The sequence below is a fragment of the Fringilla coelebs genome, assembly GCF_963513975.1.
Source record: "Fringilla coelebs genome assembly, chromosome: 3".
Classification (NCBI taxonomy): Eukaryota; Metazoa; Chordata; class Aves; order Passeriformes; family Fringillidae; genus Fringilla; species Fringilla coelebs.
This window is the reverse complement of record NC_140030.1, coordinates 22,295,829-22,308,995: the sequence shown is the minus strand read 5'-3', so window position 1 is coordinate 22,308,995 and position 13,167 is coordinate 22,295,829. Positions and strand designations below refer to the sequence as shown.

General features: G+C 35.4%; 1 protein-coding gene across 1 annotated transcript in view; it reads left to right on the top strand.

Annotated features, from left to right (window-relative positions):
* The window catches only part of CSMD1 (CUB and Sushi multiple domains 1), a gene marked incomplete at both ends in the record, with an annotated part of 1,059,366 nt that extends 1,056,354 nt beyond the window's left edge, over nucleotides 1–3,012 (top strand). Inside the window, 2 exons of the mRNA XM_084202054.1 lie at nucleotides 112–244; nucleotides 2,853–3,012. Coding sequence (XP_084058180.1) covers nucleotides 112–244; nucleotides 2,853–3,012 — 293 coding nt within the window. The remainder of the gene's footprint in view (nucleotides 1–111; nucleotides 245–2,852) is intronic.
* Nucleotides 3,013–13,167: the final 10,155 nt, after the last annotated feature.

Sequence of the window (13,167 nt, the reverse complement as noted above, 5' to 3'; positions counted from 1 at the left end):
ATCTTTAACTCTTGAATAAAAAGAACATCATTAGCTAGATAACATGGGGATTTTATTTCTCCCTGTAGATAATATGGAAATTTTATTTCTGCCCATTTTGTTTCATTTCAGGTCCTTTAAGTGCAGACACAGACCTTTCAAATCACTATTATGGTACAAACAGCAGTTCAGTTGCAGCTGCCATCCTGGTACCATTCTTTGCTCTAATATTATCAGGGTTTGCATTTTACCTCTACAAACACAGGTATTGTAAATGTTATTTATTCAATAATTTAATAAGCTTTTTGGTTTGATTTTGATAGGTAACTAGAGAACACAGTGCTAAAAGCTTTTAAGAACATCTTTGCTCTAGAAAGACAAATATTTCTAGGTATTCCCATGAAGGAGTTCAGTGCAGGGCAGTACTTAATGGTGTACATTTTGAAAAATGAGTTGCTCTGTTAAGCAGCAAAGACCTTTGAACCTTCTTGGTTTGTTAGGCTGAATCAGATTGAAATCTGAGGTCACATGTTCTACTTTTTCATTTTAGTGCCCTATTAAATTGAATGTATGCTGCTTTTTTCAAAAAGCTTATTAGTATTAATTATACAAGCTGAAAAATCCATAAATCCCATGAGGGAACAGCCCATAATGCAACTACTTATAGTATGTGCTGAGTCAGCTAGTGATTACTTTAGGAATTGGCACCACTTCAGGTCATATGAATCTTTTATATGTCACTAGATAATAGAATAAATCCATCAATGTTACCTGAAATCTGATTTGAAGGCTGATATCCATGTATCTTCTGAAAACTTGTTCAGTCTGAGAACTATTTGCAAAATAGTATATAACAGGAACATGCTTTTTAAACTTTTGTTATATAATCATGATACCAAGAATATTTTGTGATTGCAAGAAATCACACAGACAATCTGAGGTCCACCAGTGCCTACGATGCAGTAAACTGTTTGCCCTTCTCAGCATTAGATGGTTTGGGGAAAACAAATTGCTGTGGGGCTTGAACTTGGGAACTGCAGGTAAAATGATCCATGTCCTGAAATCTGGTATAGCCTTTTGTTGACAAAAACTGCTCAGGAAGAGCTGTCAACTATGTCTTCAAACTTGATATTGTAAGATGCTTTTCTAATGCCTCCAGGTCTAGATTTTCAGACAGCTCCTGTTCTGTAGTGGTGGGGGGAGCTTTAAGAGCATCATGAATGCCCAGGCATTTGGATCTGGAGAAGAAATAGAATGAAAAGGGAATATTGCTTAGAAAGAGGAGGCAAACTCATAAAAAAATTATTTTGTGACATAGAGGTACATCTTGTAGTTTATCCTGTGAAATTTTATTGCCCTACATGAGCAGTAGAAATATGTATGTATTTAAGAGACGTAAAACTCATTCTTTAGACAAGCAGCTATAATCCCTCTGTTAATGGTATGGCTGGTGCAGCATTGCAGTTCTGCCTGCATTTGAATTATGTTTGAGATAGGAGATGTTTCTCATAACTTAATATTTCAAATATAATTTTCCCTTTCTTCTATTTTCAGTGAATTACTTACACTAAACTGCAGGTTTTAGAGGGTTTATCAGTGTCATATTGCCATCAAAAATTAACAAGTTGATTAGTGAGGTAAATTAATTTTAGGTCAAACTGTAATCTTTTGAAAAGATGTTCCAATGGAAAGAGAACAGAATTTATAAGTTTTGAAGGGTCTGTCTTGAAATGACATTAATGATCAGAACAACAACATGAAACTTTCAAAATGATGCGGTGGTAGTTATGTCCCTAGGGGCTCTCTGTAGCAGAGAATTTGAAGGTCTTAGGGTACAATTTTATGGATGTTTCTGCTGTGCCTATCTCACACAAACATCATCTAATTAGAACCAGGGTTGTTAAATCTTTTTTACACAGTTGTACCTTTTATCTGGCTGACAGGGATTACTTCAGGAATGAAGACTGCATCCCAATCTTTCTGAGCAAAATTCAGATATATTTAATTACTTGTACTTAGGAAAGGTCTTAATTAGCTTCTAAGATGGTTTAGTAGCTATAAAATTAAAATAGGCATAAAAAATATTTATTAGTAACATAAGTATTTCCATACTGTCAATTTCCACTAGTGATAGCTTTCAGTGATAGCTTTCCCTATCTGCTATCCAAAACAGAATAATTTTATAAGAAGAATTTGACTTTCAAGAACCCTTTTCTAAAGTTATATAATGAGACTATAAATTCTTTTATTAAGCACCAAGTACTTACATTTTGCACTCTTTTATCTCCTTTCTTGCTTTATTACAATTATATGTATAAAACAATATACTGAACTTATTGTATTTCTTGAGATACTTCTAGATACTAAGAGATTTAAGTTTAAAATATTAATATATACTATCATAGGATATCACTTTGCTAGATATATCAGAAAATCTGCTTAATTCTCATTTATTTTCATTTAATTATTGGCTTGATACATTCTAACAGTACTTTGCATAAAAATGTGAACGTTCCTGAAATTTTGATAAATCTCTCATGGTGAGAAAACACTATCAAAAATAAAAGTTTGGTTAGTTTCAGTATCATTTGATGCTGAATTGTCAATGTTTAGGTTAATATCAGTCAGGATTTGATCAATCTGATTGCAGGAGTTTGGACAAGGTATTTAGCAGTATTTATTGTTGGTATGGAAGTAGAAAGACATGCTGTGGGAGACCTACCTGGAATAACTGGAATTGCAGACACTTACCTGGAGGTTACTACCACTAGGAGTGGAAGATATTCTGGACACTTGCTGTTGTATGTAGACAGAGTGGAAATATTAGAATGTCTATTATTGCTGTTGATAATTTCCTGTCTTTTTTTCCCCAGAACAAGACCAAAAGTACAGTACAATGGATATGCTGGACATGAAAACAGTAATGGACAAGCTTCATTTGAAAATCCCATGTATGACACAAACTTAAAACCCACAGAGGCAAAGGCTGTGAGGTTTGATACGACTCTGAACACAGTTTGTACAGTGGTATAGCCTTCAGTGCCCAATATGACTGATTCATAGCCATACCTCTGATGGACAAGCAGTAATTCCTTTGGTGCCATATACCAGTTTCCCTTCTCTTGGCTTTGCTGCTGTAATCTTTAACATCTTCTGTCAGCCTACATGCAGCTAAATTTTCTGGTAAAAACGTGTCAGTCTTCGGGGGATCAGACAAAGAATATTTTTTCATCTTAAAGTTGGATCAAAATGCCTGGCTGCATCTGCTTCAAACCAAGGCACACTTTAAGGAAGACTGCCAAGTCATGCCAATTTGTCATATTTAATGCCTCAGACTCTCATATTTGTATGCGGCTGAATGCCTTTCAATGTGTTCTTCTGGGCACTTGGATAAGTCCTTTGAGTACTGTGACAAATGATAGCGCCACAGATTATCCCCGGGAATATTCTGAAGAAATAAAGCTCTCTTGAAGGAGGAGACAGCCTTCCTTGAGGTTGCATACACTTGCAAATGCTTTTCCATTGAAATCTTGCTAAAGCTAGGAAAACTTACAGTATATTTTATTCATAGGGCAGTTTTGCCAATTCCCCAATCAGCCGTTAATATCGCAAAATATTAATGCACAACTTTTTTTTGCACTAGGGTGTAATGGCTGACTGAGTAAGATACTGGTAAAAATATACAGGGTTTCTACACACTGTCCGTTGTATATAGACATTCACTCACTCTTTGCCAAGCAAAACATTCCACAATAAATTTACTTGGAGTATTAAATTGACCTCCATGTTTAGCACCAGTTAAAATCTTGTGCCATAGAGGATAATGTTTCTTTTGTCAATTTTTGACTAAATTTCATTGTAAACATGGTAACAAGTCACTGGAGACTTTCAGCCAGAACAAGAGCCCATTTCTAAGAAATTTTCATTGCCACTATTGTTTTCTTCTGAAATTGGTCATCAGTCACCACTGTCAGTATCATACTATTTAACAGCAGGGGGGTTAGCAGCTATTGCTGTTTGCCATGTACAAATGTGAATAGTAATTTATTTTAGATAGCTCATAAACCCTGTGAGCCTGTGCTCACTAATACAGTCTTCCCCTTTGCATTTTTTTCCCTTTTTCCTTTAATATGACATCATTTTCTGATGTTACATGGAACTAAAACACATTACAGTAGCATAGAAAAACCCAGGGCAAATTGTCCATAAAAAGTCGTCATTCAGTTTCTACTTTGAACAAAGAGAAATATTCAAACTATCTTTGCTTTTTGTTTATTTTAAATTTTTTTAAACACACTGCTTACTGCTTTTGTACTTACACAGTTTGACAGAGATATTTATACATATAAAAGTTGAGTAATCATTAGTGTTTACATAGAATTAGAGGTTTTATTTAATGAAAATAAACAAAATTGCCATTGGGCAGATTAATTAAATTGAGCTTTCAAATTAGGAAATCATAGTAAATTATGAAGCAAAATCTGGTTTTAGTCATACACATTGAGTTAAAAAAACAGGAATGATGTTTTGCTTTTCTTCTAATTCAGGGCTGGTTTTTTGATGCTGTTTTTTTGTTTTAGTTTTCTGAATTTCAAAATGTCCTATTGTCCTATTGCTATCCAAGCCTGTTGAAAAGTTTTTTCTGAACTCCATATGTGTGTAGATCTGGCTGTTATACACAAAACAAAAAGGTAATATAAACCCAGTAACAGGTTTTTCAGCTGATGTTGCAGAATGCAACAAAAATTTCAAAGGTAACCCTTGGTCAGCTTAAAAACTACATCTGTTAGATGAAAAATACCAGCAATATAATACATAATAATTGCAGGGCCTGCAGCTGTTATGTTCTTCATATGAGCAAGAAACTCTGAAGAAAATTTAATAAATAATCCTTTCCAGTCAGTTCCTTGTTCATTTTGTTTGTAGTTTTTTGTTTTCTTTTTTTGGTATTTTTCTAAAGTTATTGTGCAGTAAGTTTCATTTAGCAGTCCCATATCAGAGCCCTTCACATTTTCTCAGAAAAAACAGTCATCAGATAAAAGTTGTCCTGATCCTCCCCTGCGCAGAGGAAGTTGCTTGGCAAATGAAGAGCTTCTGTAGGAGGAACAGTGGGCCAGGAAAGAGGATATTGTCTGAGTAAAGTTTCTGACAGGTGTTAAAAATTGACATTACTGCATTAAAAGTCTTTCTTTAGTGGCAATGATAGAAAAAAAATGGAGTTTTGAAAACAAAATACATAGCTTTTATTGATGAGTTCTAGTCCTGTCTTTACAGTGTATGCTTCAGCGCCCTGTCTCACTATGACTACCAAGGAATGTGTTGGAAGATAAAAGAGAATAATTAAATGGTTTGGTCTTTTGTATTAGAGCACCCAGATTCCATGAATCCATTATTCAGTGGTTCATTTTGGGAGGTAATGTAACGATTGCTTCTCCTGAGTGGGTGCTCTGATCAGGGAAACTCAAAAGGACCACACTAAGAAATTATCCTAAGTTTTCTTGGAGTGTTGATTAAACAGCAGCTTCACACTGGAAGCCAAGCAAAACCAAAGTATTGCAGTTTAATCAGTTCTATCCACACCTTTCAAATTCCTCTCCTTCTCCACTATGTTTGAGTCCTCTGTTCAGGTTGGATCTCCTTCTCCTGAAGTTATTATACAGAGGGCTGTGTATGCATGCACTTAGATATGGTGCTACTTCAGAGTGAGACTCTTAAGGTGATGGGCAGTGGCTGGGTAATGGCAGCCAGGAAATCTTTTTTTTTTTTTCATATAAATGAAGAAGAAGACTTTTCCCCCAGCGTTGACCAGATCATTATGACAGGCTAATAATACATGCTATATTTTTTTTAAAAAACAGGTTATGTGCTTCAAAGCTGTTAAAAACTGCTGCTTGTATCACACATCTTGCCTTTCTCCAGGCTAGCTGCAATAATTTTTTTTCTTGTGTAAAATATTTTGTAAACAAAAAAAGTTGTTATTAAAAAAATAAAAAAAAAAGTGGGAGCGTGGGGGTGGGGGGATTGGGGAGAACGCCCGCATAATTGACCAAGTCAATCTAATTTTCATTCCCACTATTCCATTCTGCCATTTCACTACATGCTGCTGTGACATGAAGTAGGTGCAAAAGAACTTTTTGTACAGAGATATATTTTTTATGAAGAATTTGTAAAATTATTAAATATGATGTACTTTTTTGATTAATGTAGGTAAATTGTTAAAAATAAATGTTTTTACAATACAAAAAGAAATTGTAATTTTCCCAATAATGTAAAATTTACCATCTTTAGCTGATTTTCAGTTCTGATCCTATTACACTTGTATTAATATTAAAGTGGCCTGTTAAAAATAAACAGTATTCTCTTTGGAAAAAAAAAAAAGAAACAAACATAAAAGACTGTAATATAGCCTGTGCAATGCCACCTACCTTGAAAACAAAATCAGAGTTCTAATTAAATATTTAATTTTAGATTTTCATCTATTGTGTGACCTCTTCTTATCAATTTTGTTTTTTCTATTTCCTTTTATGCTTTTAAATCTCAGATGCTGTTTTTTCATTATGTAATATTTCAACAGAATCTTAGTCTTGTCTTCTTATGTTCCCAAGCATTTTGTAACTTGGGAAAAAAATTCAGGCACTCTCTAGTGACGTGGGGTTTACCTCCTGTTATGTTACAGATTCAGATTTTAACATGTGTCTTAAGCTTTTTGGTTATTTTTAAAAAATAACTGGTTTATTCTTCCACAAGCCTGCATCCTACCCATGGAATTGATGGATCACATGGAGCCAGAGGTATTTCCAACTTTAACATCTGTGAGCTAGTTCTTCAAATGTGCATACTTTGAATGAAATAAAAAAGCTTTTTAAAATGCTTTTATACATAAAGTTAGCCATATATATTACTGCTTTCAGAATCAATATATGAAATTCTGAACATTTAAAAAAATATTTTAGTGTGTATTGATGCTAAAAAAATTGAATTTATTTACTTGCTGACAGGTTAACAAAGCGTCAGTCTTCAAGAATATTCTACCCATTATTCCTTTGGGAATCAGTGGTAGTATATGAGTGTGGTTCACTTTTAGAAAAAAACTAAGATATGTGCATTTCCTTGCTGCCTTTCTCATCCTCACAATCCAATGATATCTTATAAAAAGGTGTTAAAAGTTTCCATCTCTCACAATGATCTGACTATCCTGACACTAAGCTGTAAACTGTAACACTGACACTATCAGAGCAGATAGTGAGGCTCTATCTGACAGGGAGTCATGATTTTTACCTCTTTCACAAACAGGAGTCTAAACATGCTAAACAAATGAGCTATTGTTCTTTTCACTATTGTCAAATTGTAGTGACAGCTTTTAAAAATTATTTCCCCTTATGATCTATTGGAAAACACAGCATAGTATATCTAATTTCAGATTCTACAAAAATCATTCATGGAAAAGAGACATTTTCTGGGTGTTGAGGATACAGTTATGTAAGAGCCACTCTCAATTGAATCTGTAAAGGATGAACATACTCGTTTTACAGCTGGCATCTACTATCTTTGTAGCAGCAGTGAATTCATAAACAGTATCAAAGCATAACAATTGGTATGATTTACTCAAAATGGAAAATGCTTTTTTTAAAGCTGCATTTAATTTCAAAATCCAATAAACTGCATTAAATATGCTGCTGCCTGCTCCAGCATGATTACTAACTCCAAACCACAGGACCTTGACATCATATGGCTCAATGCTTGAGGGAGCTGGGGTTGAAAGGTGAAAGAAGAAGATGTTCTGCAGGATATTGCCTTTAAAAAAGTCAAATAAATTTCTTTTAAGCATGCATCTGCAATACACAAAAAGAGAACAAGAAAGAAGTAATAATTAATAAAAGGGCCTTGGTTGGAAGGGCCCTTAAAGACCATCTCCTCCCTGCCATATGTGGAGACACCTTATATGCTTGAGGGATTCAATCCAAAGGCTTTTATATTTTTTAGAGTAAAGCATTATTACAGTTTCAAAACCTTATTGATGACAGTTTCTTACCAAAAAAAAAAAAATCAAAAATGGTTAACATATGCCTATACATATGCCTAATGATTAGCTATCAGAATTTGGTTTTATATATATGTATGATATGAGGAATTAGAAGATCATCCTAAGGACTTATACACTTTTTTAATATATATAAAATTATACCAAATTACAGATACATGTAGTAAGTATATAGAAGTGTGAATAATCTTGGAGCCTAATCCATTGGAGATTTTGGGCTCAGTTTTTCAGTGTTTAACTTCCAGGAATGTTTGCTCCTTGACAGAAGCTTCAGCAACAAGTTGTGTACCTACAGTTCATGAAAAAATGAGCTATAAGGTTTTGCATATAATTTCCACAGAGCTCAGCAAGCTGAGTAGAGCCAACTGAACTAAACAATAGGAAATACTAAGGCAGGAGGAATGTTTCAGCATCTCAGCTTTGGCCTGAGTAGCATACATCTTTTCATTTGGATTCATGACAGAAATTACTCAAATCTGGGCAGATTAGTCATATCAGTAGGGGATTTTTTTTTGCCTGAAAGCTCCAAAACACAATGGAAGGTTAGTGTTCCTTTTCCCCTTCACACCCAAGAGTGCACTGGTTAAACTGGTCAAATTAGGTATTTAGGGTCAGAGGGCAAAACTTCTTTAGCTTGAGGAGAAATGCAAGAGTTGTTAATCATAACTAAGACTGCTATAAGCACTCAGCTATTAAAAGCAAGTCCTGGGAAAGTACCTCTTTCTCCCTGCAATGTAGTATTTGACATAGTTAAACTTTTCAAGAATTCCTTTTGGATTGGGCCTTTCAGACAAAATATGTAAGGAGAAAGAATCCTTTTAACCACGATGTAGGTAAATTAGCATGAAGAATAAAATTGTGTGACTGGTGGTCTACACAGGAAGAAATGATGGTTGAGTTAAATATCAAAACACCTTCTAAACAAAGGGTTTTGAGGATATGTATTTTGAATTTAGGGTATAAATGGCAGGAATGTCAGAAACTATAGACTTCTTTAACTCTTGGTGTACCAAAAGTTTGAATTTGCCCATGCTGTGAAAGAACACAAGGAAAAATCCTTAAAGGAAACGACTACAAAGAAATGAAGTGATAAAAGGACATACTCCCATGCTCAGGAACATTCTCTGACACTGTTATATTTTCTAATATAAATACAGTCTTAAAAATTTGAGGGCCTCTAAAAGCAGAATTGTTCACCAAAAATGCTCATCAAAATGAGCTTTATTGTTATCTTTCTATAAAGGCTAATAACCATCTCATCTGGCAACTATAACAAAAATATAATAGATGATGTACCTTACAGGAGGAATCTTTTCCTGTCACTGTGTAATAAGCATGGGCAGAATGTGTCCAGCAGACTGAAGTTTTTGACATACTTAGCAGAAGATCATGCACTCAAGTTCAGTTATAGGTGAGGAGAGAAGCTGCTTGTTCTAAAAAATCTAGACAAATCCAAACCTCAAATGTGGGCCAGCTTAGATACACTAAGATGGTGTTGAAGAGAGATGTACTAAGTTCTACCTCCACGGATGTGGTATCTGAGTAGAGCTGTTGGGACAGTGTGGAGACAATCTGTAACTTAGCACAGTTCGACTGAAGTCCTTTAGTTGACTCTTATATGTCTTTATCCATGCCCATAATATCCACATAAATAGAGTTAGTGCAGGAATCTAGGCTGAAGGTAAAGGCTCAATGTAGGTGTGTTTTAGCAGGATAGTGAAGAAGAATGTGTACTCAGTCTGGCATTCTGAGTGATGCTGTCTGTTGATTTAGGTCATTAGATAGGAAAAGTAGGTTTTGGAAAGGAAACAAATAAATTCAAATCAGAAGAAGGGGGACATAAAAGAAGAGTCTTCTATTAATCTCAAGGTTTCCACAGGACACAGCACTTACACCAGGTTATAGGGGCTATGGACTTCAGGATGTGTTCCATGTAGATGCATTTCTACAGCAGTAATCCATGTGTGATCATACCAAGGCACAGAGAACAAACCTGGCTGAATTATTCACAGGCCACCGCACTGCAGCCGTATGCCGACCTGATATAGGGCTCTTTCACTAACATGCAGAGTTGCTATTTTCCAGATGGATTTGAGATAAGACTCTGGATCCCTGCTCATACAAAGTGGCTTCCTATAACAAAGAAAAGACGCTAATACTCTTCTTCCACTGAGATATTAAAGAAGACATCTTGTAAAAAAGGGGTTGACCTGAGAAGCTGTGCAGGGACGGGTTTGGCTGTTATGAGAGGGTAGAACGATGATGTTCTGTTTAGAGCTCTCTGGAAGTAGAAAAATAGTCAGGAAAAGTGAATGGTCAGCTGTGGTAAGGGGGTCAACTGTCAGTCCTGATGGTTTTGTTGATAGAGTCCTAGGGGAGACAAGGTGGAGGAATGCACCAACAAGCATGGGAACAAAGTTTGTCAAGAGCCCTTTGGTCTGGAAAGGTTAGATGAAGAAATTCTTGGAGCTCCTGAATCCCTGGGAGAGGCTGAGGAGTCCTCAAAATGACCAGGTTTATGCTGATCATCTTGACATTGCTGAAAAAATGAAATTAACAAATAAGAGGTTGCTCCCGCTTTCCTCGCTCTCCCTTCCAGCCCCAGTTATCCTTTTTTCTGGTTCATGATAATAAGCTTTTGCTTGTTTTCTGAATATTATCCACCACACCCCTTCTTTTTCTCTCTATTTCTCTGTAACTCACTCTCCAGTTTTCTATGACTTGATGAATAAAATATGTAATTCATAAGGATTTTGCTTCTGACTTTTCAGGGAACAGCAAAGTCTGGTTAAGGTGGGAAATGTATCTGAGTGGCTGGGAGGGGATTTCAGAGCTTGATATGGTTAGGCAAGGGTGAAGAATAAACAAAAGGAGAGTCAGGTGGTTTGGCAATAATTTGCAAATGAGGGAAGTAAAGGCAAAATGAACTGTTTAATCTATTTCAAGTTTGGGGTTTTTTGTCTTTTTTAACTACTGCTGTAATGCAACAGGCTTAGTGCACTGCAGCTATCAGGCCTGGGACATGAACAGGTGATCCAGCCTTACCTCCCCATCGTGACTCCATACAGACTACTTCCAATCACTTTCCTGTCCTTCATGTGCCTGGCAATGTTTTACTGAAAACACTTGTCCTATCTATTAGTTGATCCTCCCTCCCATCTATTTGTTTCATCATACTGATTTAATGCTGCCTTAGAAAAAAATGTATCAAAAACATTTCATTTGGCCTCTCAGGATTTAATGCTTTGTCTTTTTTATTTCTACTTTCTTTGAAGTCTAAAAGATGGTGAGAGTATGACAGCCCTTCATTTCCTGAGTAGCTTAGTACTGTGTCTTCTCTGGTTTACTTAAAGTTCACTGTCTCTACTGTATTTCTTTTAATATCAATAACCTGCTCAAATTCTGACATTCACTGATTAACTTTCATTTGAAGAGAGCATTTATGTTCTTGCATTCATTCTCTCTTGCTTTGTCCCCTCACATTCATATACATGCACATTTACTTTTCATTTTCTTTAGAGAAAAAAAAATCCAAAAATTTTTCTTTCTACCTGTGAACTCACATAGTAGCAAGAAAGCATATATGCTGGTAGTAAGGAAGTAAATCAATTTTTTGTGCTCTAAAAAATAGCCTTTATAAAGCAGATAACGTTTTTCTGTTTTCAACGATATTTTTTGGTTTTAATAAATTTAATTTAACTAAAATTTCTACTTGCCCTACAGAAATTGTTAATCTAAAGTTATCCTTGGAGGAGGTCCTTCAAGCAGTGTTTAGTAAGTAGCTTATTGTCCTATTTGCAGCCCCTGAAATCCCTTTTCTGAGTATCTTAATTATAACGGGATTTAAAGTTTATTCCTAAAGCCAGGAATGGAATGAAAAATTGAATGAAAAGAAAATCTAAGTCCCCCATAGTCTTGATTACTTTGCTTTTAGTCATGTTTTTAAACCAATTATTCCTTTCTTTTCAGGAAATTTTTGTAATACTGCTGTTGTCAATATTCCAACCCTTGTCAAAAGGCTTGTATGAGACTCAAGAAATTAATATAATTTTCTAAAGACTCAAACCTTTCTTAAGAAAGCTATCATTGGGCTTTTACTTACTTAAGTTCTTTCAGAAGTTTATTTTCAGGTGAACATCTGTCCGTACCCATACAGGATGTCTGCATGTGAATCCGCAGAACGACAGACCCATGTAGGTTCCAGGAGACTCGAGAGTTCAAAACCTCCACCTTTGAGCAAGGCCAGTCCTCATACTGGACCAATATGTGGGTTGTTTCTTGTCCTTCCATTGTGAGGAGAGTCTGGCTTGGTAGGCAGCAGAGAGATCTCCCATTATCCTTCTTTAAGGCTTCCAAGTACTCCCGGCCTCTCCTCACGAGTGATTTGCTCCAGATAGTTACTGAGAGGGAAAACAAAGACTTCACCTGTGCTAATAAATAAAACAGCATCAAAGAGCACTCTCTGGTCCTGAGGTAAGCTGTTTTAGCAAGGATTGTACCTGTGTAGCTGAAAATCAGAAAAGTAAATTAAAATCTGAGTCTAAGAATGGAAAAATTAAGGGTTTTAAGAATTTCTTTCAAAAATATTAAGCTAATTTATTGCCAGGAAAAACCCACTTGTGAACTAAGGAACATTCAGATAAAATAGGATTTTTAAAAACTATTCCTTTTTAAAAAACATTTCTGAACTTTAGTTATAGCAGCACCCTTTTTTTTTCCCTCCAGGTACATTGAATGGTAGTGTGTTGAATCCATTGCTGCATTTCTCACAAATCTCTTACAAGTACTATTTTTATGCACAGAAGCAAAGAGGATTTTAAAGGTCATGTTAAACTGAATCATAAATCATTAAAAATCCAGAAAAGTCTAATATTCAGTGCACCTGCTGTATTTTCTTTCAGGTTTTCTCTAACTACCTACTCTAACTAACAGGCACAAAGCAGCATTTTCATGAGATGCTGCAACTGATGAAGCTATGATATGTACTGTTCAAACTTTGCAGCAGAATATACTAATCACCACAGACAATACAGAAAACCCTTTCAATTGTAGAAATCTTTAGAGCACAGCTTTCTTTATGCTCTCTTTACTTCTAATTATTTTTACTCACAGTCCATAAGTTTCAATTTCTCATTCTTTTAGTTCTT